Here is a 12,677-nt window from a genome sequence, read left to right as displayed (position 1 = left end):
AATGTCCTGGTTTGTTTTCTTTTCTTTTTTCTTAAGTGTTTATTTGTTTTGAGAGAGAGAGAGAGAGAGAGAGAGAGAGAGAGAGAGAGAGAACGGGGGAGGGGCAGAGAGAGGGGGAGACACAGAATCCAAAGCAGGTTCCAGGCTCTGAGCTGTCAGCATAGAGCCCAATGCAGGGCTTGAACTCACAAACCGTGAGATCATGATCTGAGCTGAAGTCAGACACTTAACTGACTGAGCCACCCAGGCACCCCTCCTGGTTTGTCTTCTAACTAGCTCTTTGATTTTTAGCTCTTGAGAGATTAATATTGTTGCCACTGATGTCAGCTTGGCATGACAGAATCTCTTTAAACCATTAGTGCAAAACACTAAAAAGTCTCATATTACGTATTACATCTTCCTGTTTGCCTACTGTCATTCATTAATTTTTTTCTAGCAAATGATTCTTATCTTAAATAAAGTCCCCAGGCAGGAATTAATTGTCTACTCCTGAGCTGGATCATGCGCCCCTGAAAGTCTGTGGTAATTTCTTATACATTACAGTGCCTTACAACTTAAATTTTTTTTTTTAATGTTTATTTATTTTTGAGACCGAGAGACAGAGAATGTGAGCAGGGGATGGGGAGAGAGAGAGGGAAACACAGAATCCGAAGCAGTCTCCAGGCTCTGAGCTTCCAGGACAGAGCCCCACGCGGGGCTTGAACTCATGAACTGTGAGATCATGACCAGAGTCGAAGTTGGAGGCTTAACTGACTGAGCCACCCAGCTCCCCAACAGTGCTGACTTACAGTTTATAAATAATGTTTCAGCCTCCCACCAACGGTGTGAAACAATCAGGAAAGGTGGAGCTAGCTCTGTGTAAGAAATGAAAATTTTTTCAACTTACACAGCGCCTTATGTCAATGAAATCTCAATAAAAATGGAGAGGAAAAAAAAAGAAATGAGAAACTACAGGTCCATCTTCTTAAAGGAACTTGCTTGAGATAACCTAGCTGTTGGCCGGGCTACTGCACTCATATCTTCTGACTCCTTTTGTGGTACTCTTTCTGCTCCATGGTACTGCCCCTTGACACCTAATGCTCACCTCTTAGCAAGGAGAAACCCACCATATCAGCTAACTGGTTGGGTCAACAAGGCCTAACACTTGGGAATCTGGCTGTCAATTAGCCTGCTGAAAGTCAGCCTAATAATTCAGGCCATGGAAGGGAATTTCAAATTGTCAACTATTCATCAGTCAGGCAAAGGAGAGGGTTATGTTGACTGTCTTCTCTGTATGCGGCACTCTCCCACATTGGGTGGAGTTCTAGATTTTAGGAGGGAAATAAAAGTGGAAGGCCTGGTCACTCGCCTTACACAGCTAATCAGGGAGACAAGACTATCGCTTAGGAAACCACAACATCCATCCAGTGATTCCACCCCGATGGTGCATGAGCCTGTATACCTGTAGTTCACGGTCATGTTTAGATGCATTGTGGGCATTCAGAGGAGATGGTGTCAGTAAGCCTGGATACGTTAGAGAAAGGGAGGTCAGACCAAGAGGAATGAGTTGGGATTTCCATGAGAAAAGAAATCAGGATTGGAGAGTAGCATGTTTCAAGTAAGGCAAAGACACAAAGCAGGAAATTCTACAATGTGTTCAGGAAGTAGGAGAGGGCCAACAAATAAAATTTAAGCTTTACCTTCTTCTTTAGAAATGTCACAAATTTCCTCTAAGTCAGAACACTGCTATTATAGACTAAATAAATAGACGAAAGCAAAATGCCAAGCTATTTAATTACACTTTATTGCACCAGCTATGGGATGTGCTATGGGAATCATAGGAAGAGATACTTAGCCCCAGGCATTTTGGAAATCTCAGGAAATTTATTTCCCAACACCAAGCTTTTACAAATTATTCTCCAACAGGCAGAAACTCCTCTATAATATAAGGATGAACACCTTAAGTTTACTGTATTGTTTCCTTGGTTACTTTCTTTTTTTTTTTTTTATTGAGGTATAGTTGACATATAATATTAGATTAGTTTCAGCTGTACAACATGGCGATTTGACATTTATATACATTCCAAAGTGATCACAACAATAAATCTAGCAACCATCTGCCACCATATAAAGTTGTTACAGTATTATTAACTACATTCCCTATGCTGCACATTGCATCCCCGAGTTTTACACACTTAATAACTGGTAGTTTGTACCTTTTAATCTCCTTCCTTTATTTCACCCATTCCCCTATACCCTCCCCTCTGGCAGACACCAGATTGTTGTCTGTATCTGTGAGTCTGTTTCTGTTTTGTTTTATTTGTTTATTTGCTGTGGGTTTTTTTTTTTTTTTGATCCTACATCTAAGTGAAATCATATGGTATTTGTCTTTCTCTGTATGACTTATTTCACTTAGTATAATACCTTCTAGGTCCATCCACATTGTCACAAATGACAAGATTTCATTTTCATACATGTTCCGCTGTGTGTATGTGTGTGTGTGTGTGTGTGTGTGTGTATATATATATATATATATATATATATATATATATATATTCCATGTGCCCATGGACACATTCCATTGTGTCCATATATATCACATCTTCTTTGTCCAGTCATCTGTTGATGGGCACTAGGTTGCTTCCATATCTTGGCTATTGTACTTGGTTACTTTTTAAAATAATGACCCCTAAGTCCTGTTCCTCAGAATTCAGGATTTTAATCCACACTGCATCCTTTATTTTTAAAGCAAATTCCATATTACCTGACCACTTTTTAAAATAAGCATTTCCATCTAGCGGTGGGAAGTTTATTATGAAAATACCAGGTAATTCCCAGTACTCAATACCTGGAGCATTCCTCTGGCTGGGTGGGCTGCCATCTTGCCTTAGCTGACGCTGGGGCTGGTCCCTGCCTGCTCCACTGGGCCTTGCCCATTCCTGAGCCCTGTCACTGCCCTTGTCAGCTTCTGTTGCCATTGCCCGAATTTACTCTGTCCAGTCCCCCTGGCTGTACTTACTGTCTGAGCCTGACCAATCAGTTTCTGGATTTCCTCCCCCCTCCCACCACCACCAAGAGATCGTTTTTCCTTGCAATTATATTTGTCTGCGTCTTTCCTGGGAGAAAGGGAAGTTTTACCAACGATTTCATCTGAAGCCAGTGAAACAACATTGGCCTTGTCATTTGTCTTATAATTAGTGAAGGGCAGCCGCTCTCAAACTTCTTGGTTTGAAAGTGTCAAAGACCACAAAGAGCATTAGCTTGTGTGTGTTATGCCTACCGATATTGGAAATGAAAGCTGAGACATTTATAAAATATGAGAGTACACAAGCACACAGTGTATCAGCTCTTAGAGCAAAGATGGCACCCCACGTCAGGTAGCCTCTGGAAATCACTGTATGCTTGTGAGGGGATGAGTGAAAATGGCAATAACACGGTGGTGGTGTTATGAAAATATTTTGATGCCAGGAATCCCTCGCACACACCTTGAAACCCCTGGGATGGTGTAATGCAACCTGACAAGACCAGTCCAGGAAAATGTTGACACTTGGGTTTTGTGCTTGCCTCTGATGGTCACTGCACAGCCTCGGAGAGTTATCTGATCTCTCCCAACCTCTTTTGTCCTTTAGTGGTAGCCACCTTATCTGCCCTTTATCCATAATGAGGAGCTAATTACCGTTCCTAGTCCACAAATGTGAAGATAGAAATGTGATAACATACATGTGCTTAGCACAGCGCTTGGCACAGAGTCAAGAGGTCAGTAGATGTTGGTATATAATGAAATATATGTGCTATGTACCCATCACGGACTTTAATTATTATCAACTGAAGGCAATCCTGTGTCATCTGTGTCCCTGACCTACTTTTCTCTCCTGGCACAGATTGTTTTTTGTGGATAAATTTTTTTTCTTTCAGTTTTACTGAGATATAGTTGACATACATCACTGTGTAAGTTTAAAGCACACAGTATGATGGTTTGACTTTCGTATATTATGAGATGATTACCACAGTAAGTTTAGTTAATGTCTGTCATCTCATCCAGGTACAAAAAAGAAAAAAAAAGTTTTTTTCCTTGTGATGAGGTCACATGACTACTGTCTTAGCATCTTGTCAGTACACCAGACAGCAGCATCAACTATCATCATCATGTTGTACATCACATCCCCAGTATTTGTTTATCCCATACTGAAAGTTTGTTCCTTTTGACCACCTTCAACCAATTATGACTGAAGATTACTTTTTAAAAAAAAAAATTTTTAATGTTTATTTATTTTTGAGAGAGAGAGAGAGAGACAGAGTGTGAGCGGGGTAGGGGCAGAAAGAGGGAGACACAGAATCTGAAACAGCTCCAGGATCTGAGCTGTCAGCACAGAGCCTGATGTGGGGCTCCAACTCATGGACCTTGAGATCATGACCTGAGCCGAACTTCAGATGCTTAACCAACTAAGCCACCCTGGTGCCCCTTGAGGATTACTTTTGACACAAATATCAGACATTATATGACTTCACTATAAATATTTCAGTATGTATCTCTAAGAGATACTCTGGTTTTTTTTTGTTTTTGTTTTTTTTTTTAAATTTTTTTTTTTCAACGTTTATTTATTTTTGGGACAGAGAGAGACAGAGCATGAACGGGGGAGGAGCAGAGAGAGAGGGAGACACAGAATCGGAAACAGGCTCCAGGCTCTGAGCCATCAGCCCAGAGCCTGACGCGGGGCTCGAACTCCCGGACCGTGAGATCGTGACCTGGCTGAAGTCGGACGCTTAACCGACTGCGCCACCCAGGCGCCCCGATACTCTGTTTTTTTAAACAAAATTGCAACACCAGTATCATACCTCAGAAAAACTGTAATAACAGTAAATATTTAATCAGTGTTCAGATTCCCTTGATTGACTCATAATTTTCTTTACAGTCTGTTTGTTTGAATTGGGATCTTAATAAAACCCACACAGTACAGTTGATTGATATGTCTTCTTAAGTCTCTGTTCATACATGAGGAAAAGATTTTCTTTCAAAATCTGCTTTTCAGAGACAAGACAAAAATCTGGCCACATGGAAACCTTTTCACTGGGGATTACATGGGGTGCAAATAAACGATTAGATTAATACTAATGTCAACCCATTGTCTATTGTGTGTCAGGAACTGGGTCTATTGTATGTCAGGTATGATACTAACGGTAATAATAGTAGTCACCTGTTGTTGCTTACTTCATACCAGATGCTTACTTTTCACAAATTAGCTTCAATTCTTTCTGCAGTTTGAGGTAATTTTTGTCATTCCCATTTTATAGGTGAAGAAATTAAGGCTAACCTACAGTTTCAGCCATTTAACAAGTGGCAGAGTCAGGATGTCACATTAGATTTGTCCGTGCATTCTTTCCAAACTGTCATACAAAGTGCGTTTCTCCTCAGATGTCAATCACCTTCACAAGATTTTTCTTTCTTTTGGCAGCTGGCGATTTACATTTTACTTAATAATGACTGTTGCTGGAATTGTATTTCTTTATGATGTAAGTTGTCTCTTTGATATTCTTTGACTGGAATTTGTCTTTAATTTTAAAAATTCTTGCCTGTGAATTCCTTGGGAAATAATATTCTCAGTAAAATAACCAGCTTTTATGCCTTTAAACTCATCCTAATGTCTAGAGAAGTCAGAAACCCTCAGGCTGTCTTTCAGAGCCTTTGTTAAGCTTTGAATTTGCAAATACTATTTTTTTTTTTGCAAACATAAGTCTTAAACCTAATCTCTCTCTATTTCCACTTGCACAACCCATGTGCCAGCTACCCCTGAACTACTAACAATCCACTGAACACACTGGTATATCCTCACTTTTGGATTTTAGCACATTTCATCCCCTTTTCCAGAAACTTCTTGCCCTTCCCACCCCTATCTACCTGCCAAATCCCATCCCTGCCATATCGAATCCCACTTGTTCTATCAAGACTCGGTACTCACTCATCAGAAACCTTCCCTTCCCATATTACCTTTGCATTGTCTGCTTAAATAGTTATTAAATGATTACCTCATTAAGTGATAGATAGTTCACAGAAAAAAAAAAATAACCAGCTTTTAGAGATTTCTTTCAAGATATTTTTATTGCTGCAGAAACAGCAATCTGGTTCGGAAGTAATATTGTTAGAGGTTTCGCTTGTTTGAATAATTCCCTGCATGAGACAGCAAGGTGTGTGGTCCCAGATTCACTGGAAGTCATGAGCATCACAGATATGTTGTATGGGAAGATGTACAAAGAGAGAGAGTTTCAGCAGGAGCAACAGTTTACTGTGCATGTGTGCCCCCATCAGTGACATCAGGAAGAGCTTATGTTTTCTGCTGAAATCTGCCTTTGACTCCAAAGACTTATTTTCTCTCCCTTGGTTCCTTTTTTTGTCTTTTTCAGAAACCTTGGGTTTATGACCTGTGGGAAGTGTGGAATGGCTATCCCAGGCAGGTAAGTCCCCTGTGATACGCTCCCTCCCTTATGTCAGCTTTGGGCCCCTTAAATTGTCCTATGAGTTAGGTCCGAGCCCCCTTCCTACTCTCTGTCCATGTCTGTGCAATTCTTTGGCTTTTTCTCTACTGAAGCTTACTCCTTCTTATTCCTTATTTACCCATCACATGTGTTTTTCCTTTAGTCCGTTTATGGTTAATGCAATTACATATTTGAGTTTAAATCTAGTATCTTAATATTTATTTTCTATTTGTATCACCTAGTGCATTTCCTTTTATTGTACTCTCTTCTTACTTTTTTATGGGCCAGTCAAGTTTTTGAAAAAAAAAATTATTATTCCACTTTTTTCTTTATATTAGCTTTTCAGTTAGCTTTTATTCTTTTAGTATTTATCCTAGAGATCACCATGTGCATTTTTAAATTAATGGATGGAGTCTAATAAAACTTCGTGCTCTTACCTCTTTCCAGCCACTGAACAGTCATTAGAATACTTTGTATATATCCCCCTCCTATTTCCTCCTTCAAATATTTAAAACCTGACAAGTCATTGCTGTTACTGTTTTGTAAATCAGTTAAATCTCCCTCCCAATGCTATGCCTTGTATCTTGCTTTTCCATGCTTCCATCTGGGATGATTATCCTTCTGGCTGAAGAAGTCCCTCTGGTTTGCTTTTCTGAGATGTTATCACTTGGCCTTCATTTTTTAGAGGATATTTTTCCTGGGTATAGAATTCTAGGTTAGCAGTGATTTTCCTTTAGCACTTTGAAAATGGCATTCCGTTGCCTTCTGGATCCCATAATTTTCTTTAAGAATTCAGCTGTCAGTTTTTATTTTTGCCTCTTTGAACAAAATGTCTTTTTTCTCTGAGTTCTATATCTTGTCTTTGTGTTTCACATTTTATTATGATATGCATAAATGTGGTTTTCTTTGAATGTATCCTCTTTAATGTCCATAGTACTTCTTGAATCTGTGGTGTGATATCTTCAGTCAGTTTTAGAAAATTCTCAGCCATTGGGGCACCTGGGTGGCTCTGTCAGTTAAGCATCTGACTGCAGCTCAGTTCATGATCTCACAGTTTGTGAGTTCGAGCCCCATATTGGGCCCTCTGCTGTCAGCATGGAGCCTGTTTCAGATCCTTTGTTTCCCTCTTTTTGCCCCTCCCCTGCTTGCTCTCTCTCTCTCTCTCTCTCTCAAAAATAAACAAAACATTTTTTAAAAAGAAAGGAAAATTCTTAGCCATTACTTTAGTTCCTTTCTCTTTCTTTTCTCTTTCTGGAATTCCAGTTACAGGTGTACTAACATGCTAGACCTTTACACTAAGTCCCATATGTCTCTTTTGCTTTTTCCAGTGTTTTCCATCCTCTTGCTTCTCTGAGCTTTAGTCTCTTGGGAGTTAATCCTCCACAGATTTCTTGCATTTTTGCATGTCAAATGAAATGAAGCACTGCCTGCCTTTTGTTCTGTGCTATCTTCTCAAGGATGTTTATATAACAGACAACCTGGGAAAATAGAAATGTCTCCTTCTGGAGCAAAGGGTAGGCATGTTACCATCTATTATGAAAGATTCAGGTTTCCTAGCTCAGTGTTCCTCTCTTGTAATACAACCCATTACATGTGCAGATGTCATCTGACCCTTTTTTTTTTTTTAGCCCTACATGAATTAAGATGGGAGAACTGGCCCAAATATTGATACTCTGGCAACTACTATTACTGTGAATAATAAACTATTCTTTATCTCTGACCCAGGAGTTTCATATCTTCAATCATTATCCATGAAACTGTGGCAAGCTATCCTGCAAGTAGGGTAAAATCTCAGATCCTTCACAGATCTGGATATATTGTATTTCGTGTCCTCTAGTTTGCTAGTGTCTTTTCTAGCAGTGTCTAAACTGCTGTTAAATATATCTTATAAATTATAGTTACTCTGTTTTCCAGTTCTCAAATTTTCATTTAATTCTTTTTTTAAATGGATTCCAGTTCTTTACTGAAATTTTCCACATATTAACCAAGTTTTCAAAGTTATTTTAAAGTCCTGGTCTGATGAATCCAATGTCTTCATCACCTATGGGTCTGTTCTATTTTCTTATTCTTATCTCCTTGTGCTTGATAACTTTCTATTGAATGATAGATATTGTATATGAAAAAGTATAGATGCTCAGGATAATATTGTCTTCCTCTTGAGAAGATTTACTTTCACTTCAATTAGTTAGAATAGAGACAGATCACCTTCATCTTATATGTGATTGAGTTGATTCAAGGTTGATTCCAGTCTTTTTGAGGGCAGATGTATTTACAACTTACCCATATTCCTAGGATATTTTCCTAGTGGTTTTAATAAAAGACTACAGCGTTTGCCAGGACTCTTCTTGCTTGGCTGGCCCTGATTACCAATTTGCATCCTAGCAGTATGAGATTGCCAAAAGTCCATTTAACTTCTTCTACTTCTTAGTCTCTGGGTCCATACTGCTTATAAATTGACAAATACTCACTAATGCTATACACAGGTGTAGTTTTCTTTGAATTTATCCTCTTTAGGGTCTGTAGTACTTCTTTTTTTTTTTTTTTCTTCTTTTTTATTTTATTTTATTTTTTTTTTAAATTTTTTTTTTCAACGTTTATTTATTTTTTGGGGGACAGAGAGAGACAGAGCATGAACGGGGGAGGGGCAGAGAGAGAGGGAGACACAGAATCGGAAACAGGCTCCAGGCTCTGAGCCATCAGCCCAGGGCCCGACGCGGGGCTCGAACTCACGGACCGCGAGATCGTGACCTGGCTGAAGTCGGACGCCTAACCGACTGCGCCACCCAGGCGCCCCTGTAGTACTTCTTGAATTAAGGATGCATTTGAAATAAAGGATTCACTTTTAATGCATTTTTCTCTTTGAACTCTTAGCTTCACAGGTTCTGGATGCCTTGGTTGCTCTTTGATGCCTTCTCACAGATATTTTTATGCATTTTACCCGGATTTTTTTTTAGTTATTCTCACTAGGAGAATTAGTCTCATAGGTGCTTGTCTGACATAGAAGAAAGCAGCAGCTGTCTCATTCTTTTATGGCCTTACTGAGGATGATTAGTTGACCAGAAAATTATTCCTTTTAATATGTTAGCTTCAGTATTAAAGAATCAAAGGTTAGACCATAAGATACTCAGGCATTATGTAGGCCAAACTCCAGTCTTATTCTTCTGCTTCCAACTTACTCTGAACTTCTTAGGTATGTTAGTTATCTATTGGTACCTAACAAACCATCCTCAATACATGTCTTAAAACAACAACCATTTATTTGCTCGTGATTTGGGTTAACAATTTGAGCTGGGCTCAACTGAGCAGTTCTTTCTGTTCCATGTTGTGTTAAATGAATTCGTGCATGCATTTTTCAATTGGTTGGTGGGTTGATTAGGGGATGGTTCATGTCCCTGGTGTCCTCATTCATATTTTTGGCAGTGGGCACCTTGATCCTCTACTTTGTTCTTATCAGCAGGATAGCTCAGGTTTCTTACCTGGTGATTATAGACTCTCTGCTTGCATCATATTTGCTTATGATCCCTTGACCAAAGCCCAAGATCAAGTTCATGGTCACACAGACTATACCAGTGCATGGATATCAGAAGGTGAAATTCACTGGAGGCATTAATGTAACAATCCATTACACCAAGTAATATATCAACTTACCTAAAATAGGCACCCCACACACATACACACACTATAACATTATTAAGTAAAATTCTAGATGTAGAAATTTTTTTTCAGAAGACATTTTTGGAGTATTTAAATAATTGTGTATATTTTATTACTGCCCTTTTTTAGAATAGGCCAATTCTGATTACTTAACTGTCACCAGTAAAGAGGTTAGGACATCAAATTTTGAATAGTATTCACGAAACATAAAACAAGGTAAATTATGGGAATAGCAGAACAGACTGGCCAATATTCTTAAGTAAAGATTTTTGAATTTTTTCCTAATTTAACTTTTAATCAACTAAAATAATGCAATCAAACCTGTGGTAGTTTTATTAACTTTTTTTTTTAAGTGTTTATTTATTTTGAGAGAGTGAGAGAGAGAGCATGCATGTGCACATGTCAGTGGGGGAGGGGCAGAGAGAGAGGGAGAGAGAGAATCCCAAGCAGGCTCTGAGCTGTCAGCACAGAGGGCTTGATCTCATGGTTCATGAGATGATGACCTAAGCCAAAATCAAGAGTCGAGTGCTTAACCGACCGAGCCACCCAGGCACTCCATAGTTTTATAAACTTTTAAATAAAACATTTAACTTGATTTTGGAATTTTTATCTACCCTTTTGGAAATAAAATGCCTTGAAATATTATCTTTGATTCCTTTTCAGAAATTGAAATCTTAAAGCATTGTAATTTTGTGGAATTAAATAGGTATAAACAATAGTTTAATGCCTTATAATGAGTTATTGATGATGCTAAAGCAGTGAATTTTTCTCATTTCTCATTTTCCTCAGCCCTTGCTGCCTTCTCAGTACTGGTACTACATTTTGGAGATGAGTTTTTATTGGTCTCTGATATTTAGCTTTGGCTCTGATGTCAAGAGGAAGGTAAGTATCTTATTTACAAAACTACTTATTGTACTTCTTCAAAAATTTTTACCCTCCCCCCCAAATCTTAGTCTTTAAATTGTATTCTTCCATGTGTGTAATTTCAGTTCATAGCATTTTTGCACTTTATATAGCACATAGATTAATGCAAATCTTGCTCATACTTCGGTGCCTTAGTGGGTTTTTGTAGTGAAACATTAGAGAAACTTTAATGTGGAAACCCCCCCCCACCCCCGCCTTTTGTTCAGTGAGAAGAGAACTCTCCGTTATGTGATCTGTTTTTTTCTTTTGGTTTGGGAATTTGATGTTCTTTAGGTCCTAGTAGTTTTAATTCTGCGGCCACATCCTTTAGTTGATTACAACCCACCTTATGTAATTCTTTGATGTACTCAAAAGGTTTTAAAAACATGCTGTCCTTAATTCATCCAAGATCTTTACAAGGGAACTTTGCTTCAGGCATGATTAGTTTTGCTTTATATGCAGGGAAATTGAGTTACAGGCATGCTAAATGTATCCTCCCACATAACAAAGTGAGGCATTTTAGGAACTGTTTAGGAACCATTTGCTGGTAAAGAAAACCATATTAGAATCTCAATGCAATCACAAGATTTCATCATCTATGTTAGCAACACATATCAAATGATACTCTTGGCATATACTTCATATGGTATACTCTATTTAAAAGTCAGTTTGTAACAAAATTTGTGTGATAAATAAAGTTAAGTTGAACTCAGTTTTAAGGAGATAAGACCAATTGGCTTGAATAAATGATGTTTGGGGGTGTGATGGTGTCCACTGTCCACATTAAGGGGTTCAATCAACTGCAGTTAACTGGAGATCTAACAGAAAACTTCTGGAATGTAAGTATAAGAACATATTATGAAAAAATCTGATAGAAACAATCTCATTCCCACACACTTAATAATAGCTGTGGATTAACTGTCATTAACTTTAGTTTGGGCTAAGAATACATCAAAATGAAATTGTTTGAGCCATTTTCTCAAGGGAGAGAATTGAAAATAATCACTTTTTAGAAGGTCTTCATAGATATACTAAGGTGGGTTGATCCTATAACGATCCTGTCTTTCTCCCACCTTTGATTTTTCAGTAGTTGGTTTCTCTTTATTACATACAAGTGCATTGGGTACCTTTTCAAAAATTAAATGTAAATATATGTCATATATTTGTAAATACATGTCTTCAGAGACATACGAGACATACAACTATCGGGAGGGGGGTAAAACACAGGCTCTGGAATTGGAACGCCTGGGTTTGAATCCGTGACTTCACCACTCACTAACATCTCAAGCTAACTGGCTAAACCCCCTGATCTTCATTTCCTCATCTGTAAATAGAGCTAAAAATAGTTCCTGTCTCTGGTTATTATGAGAATTAAGCAGATTCACCCATACAAAGCACTTCTTGGTATACAGTAAGTGCTCAATAAGTTAGGCTGTTATTAGTAGTATCATATTTACTCTTTTACTTTGGCTACAAGGAAACTGAAATCTTTAAGTTTTTTTAAAACATCTTTATTGAGGTGTCTGCATACTACAATCCATTCATCTAAAGTACATAGTTCAGTGGTTTTGAATATATCCACAGAGCTGTGCAATCATCACCATAGTCAGTACTAGAACATTTTTGTCACCCCCAACAAGAAATCCTGTACCTTTTTGCAGTCACTCCCC

The 12,677-nt window shown here is 38.3% G+C and overlaps 1 protein-coding gene across 1 annotated transcript in view; it reads left to right on the top strand.

Moving 5' to 3' along the window:
- Window positions 1-12,677, top strand: part of CERS3 (ceramide synthase 3) — a 78,542-nt gene that overhangs the window by 19,143 nt on the left and 46,722 nt on the right. The window contains exons 4-6 of the mRNA XM_030320256.1: window positions 5,433-5,490; window positions 6,379-6,429; window positions 10,894-10,986. Of these exons, the coding sequence (XP_030176116.1) occupies window positions 5,433-5,490; window positions 6,379-6,429; window positions 10,894-10,986 (202 nt within the window). The remainder of the gene's footprint in view (window positions 1-5,432; window positions 5,491-6,378; window positions 6,430-10,893; window positions 10,987-12,677) is intronic.

Source organism: Lynx canadensis, chromosome B3, assembly GCF_007474595.2.
Source record: "Lynx canadensis isolate LIC74 chromosome B3, mLynCan4.pri.v2, whole genome shotgun sequence".
Lineage (NCBI taxonomy): Eukaryota > Metazoa > Chordata > Mammalia > Carnivora > Felidae > Lynx > Lynx canadensis.
The sequence above is the reverse complement of the archived record's forward strand: the minus strand, read 5'-3'. Positions and strand labels throughout refer to the sequence as shown.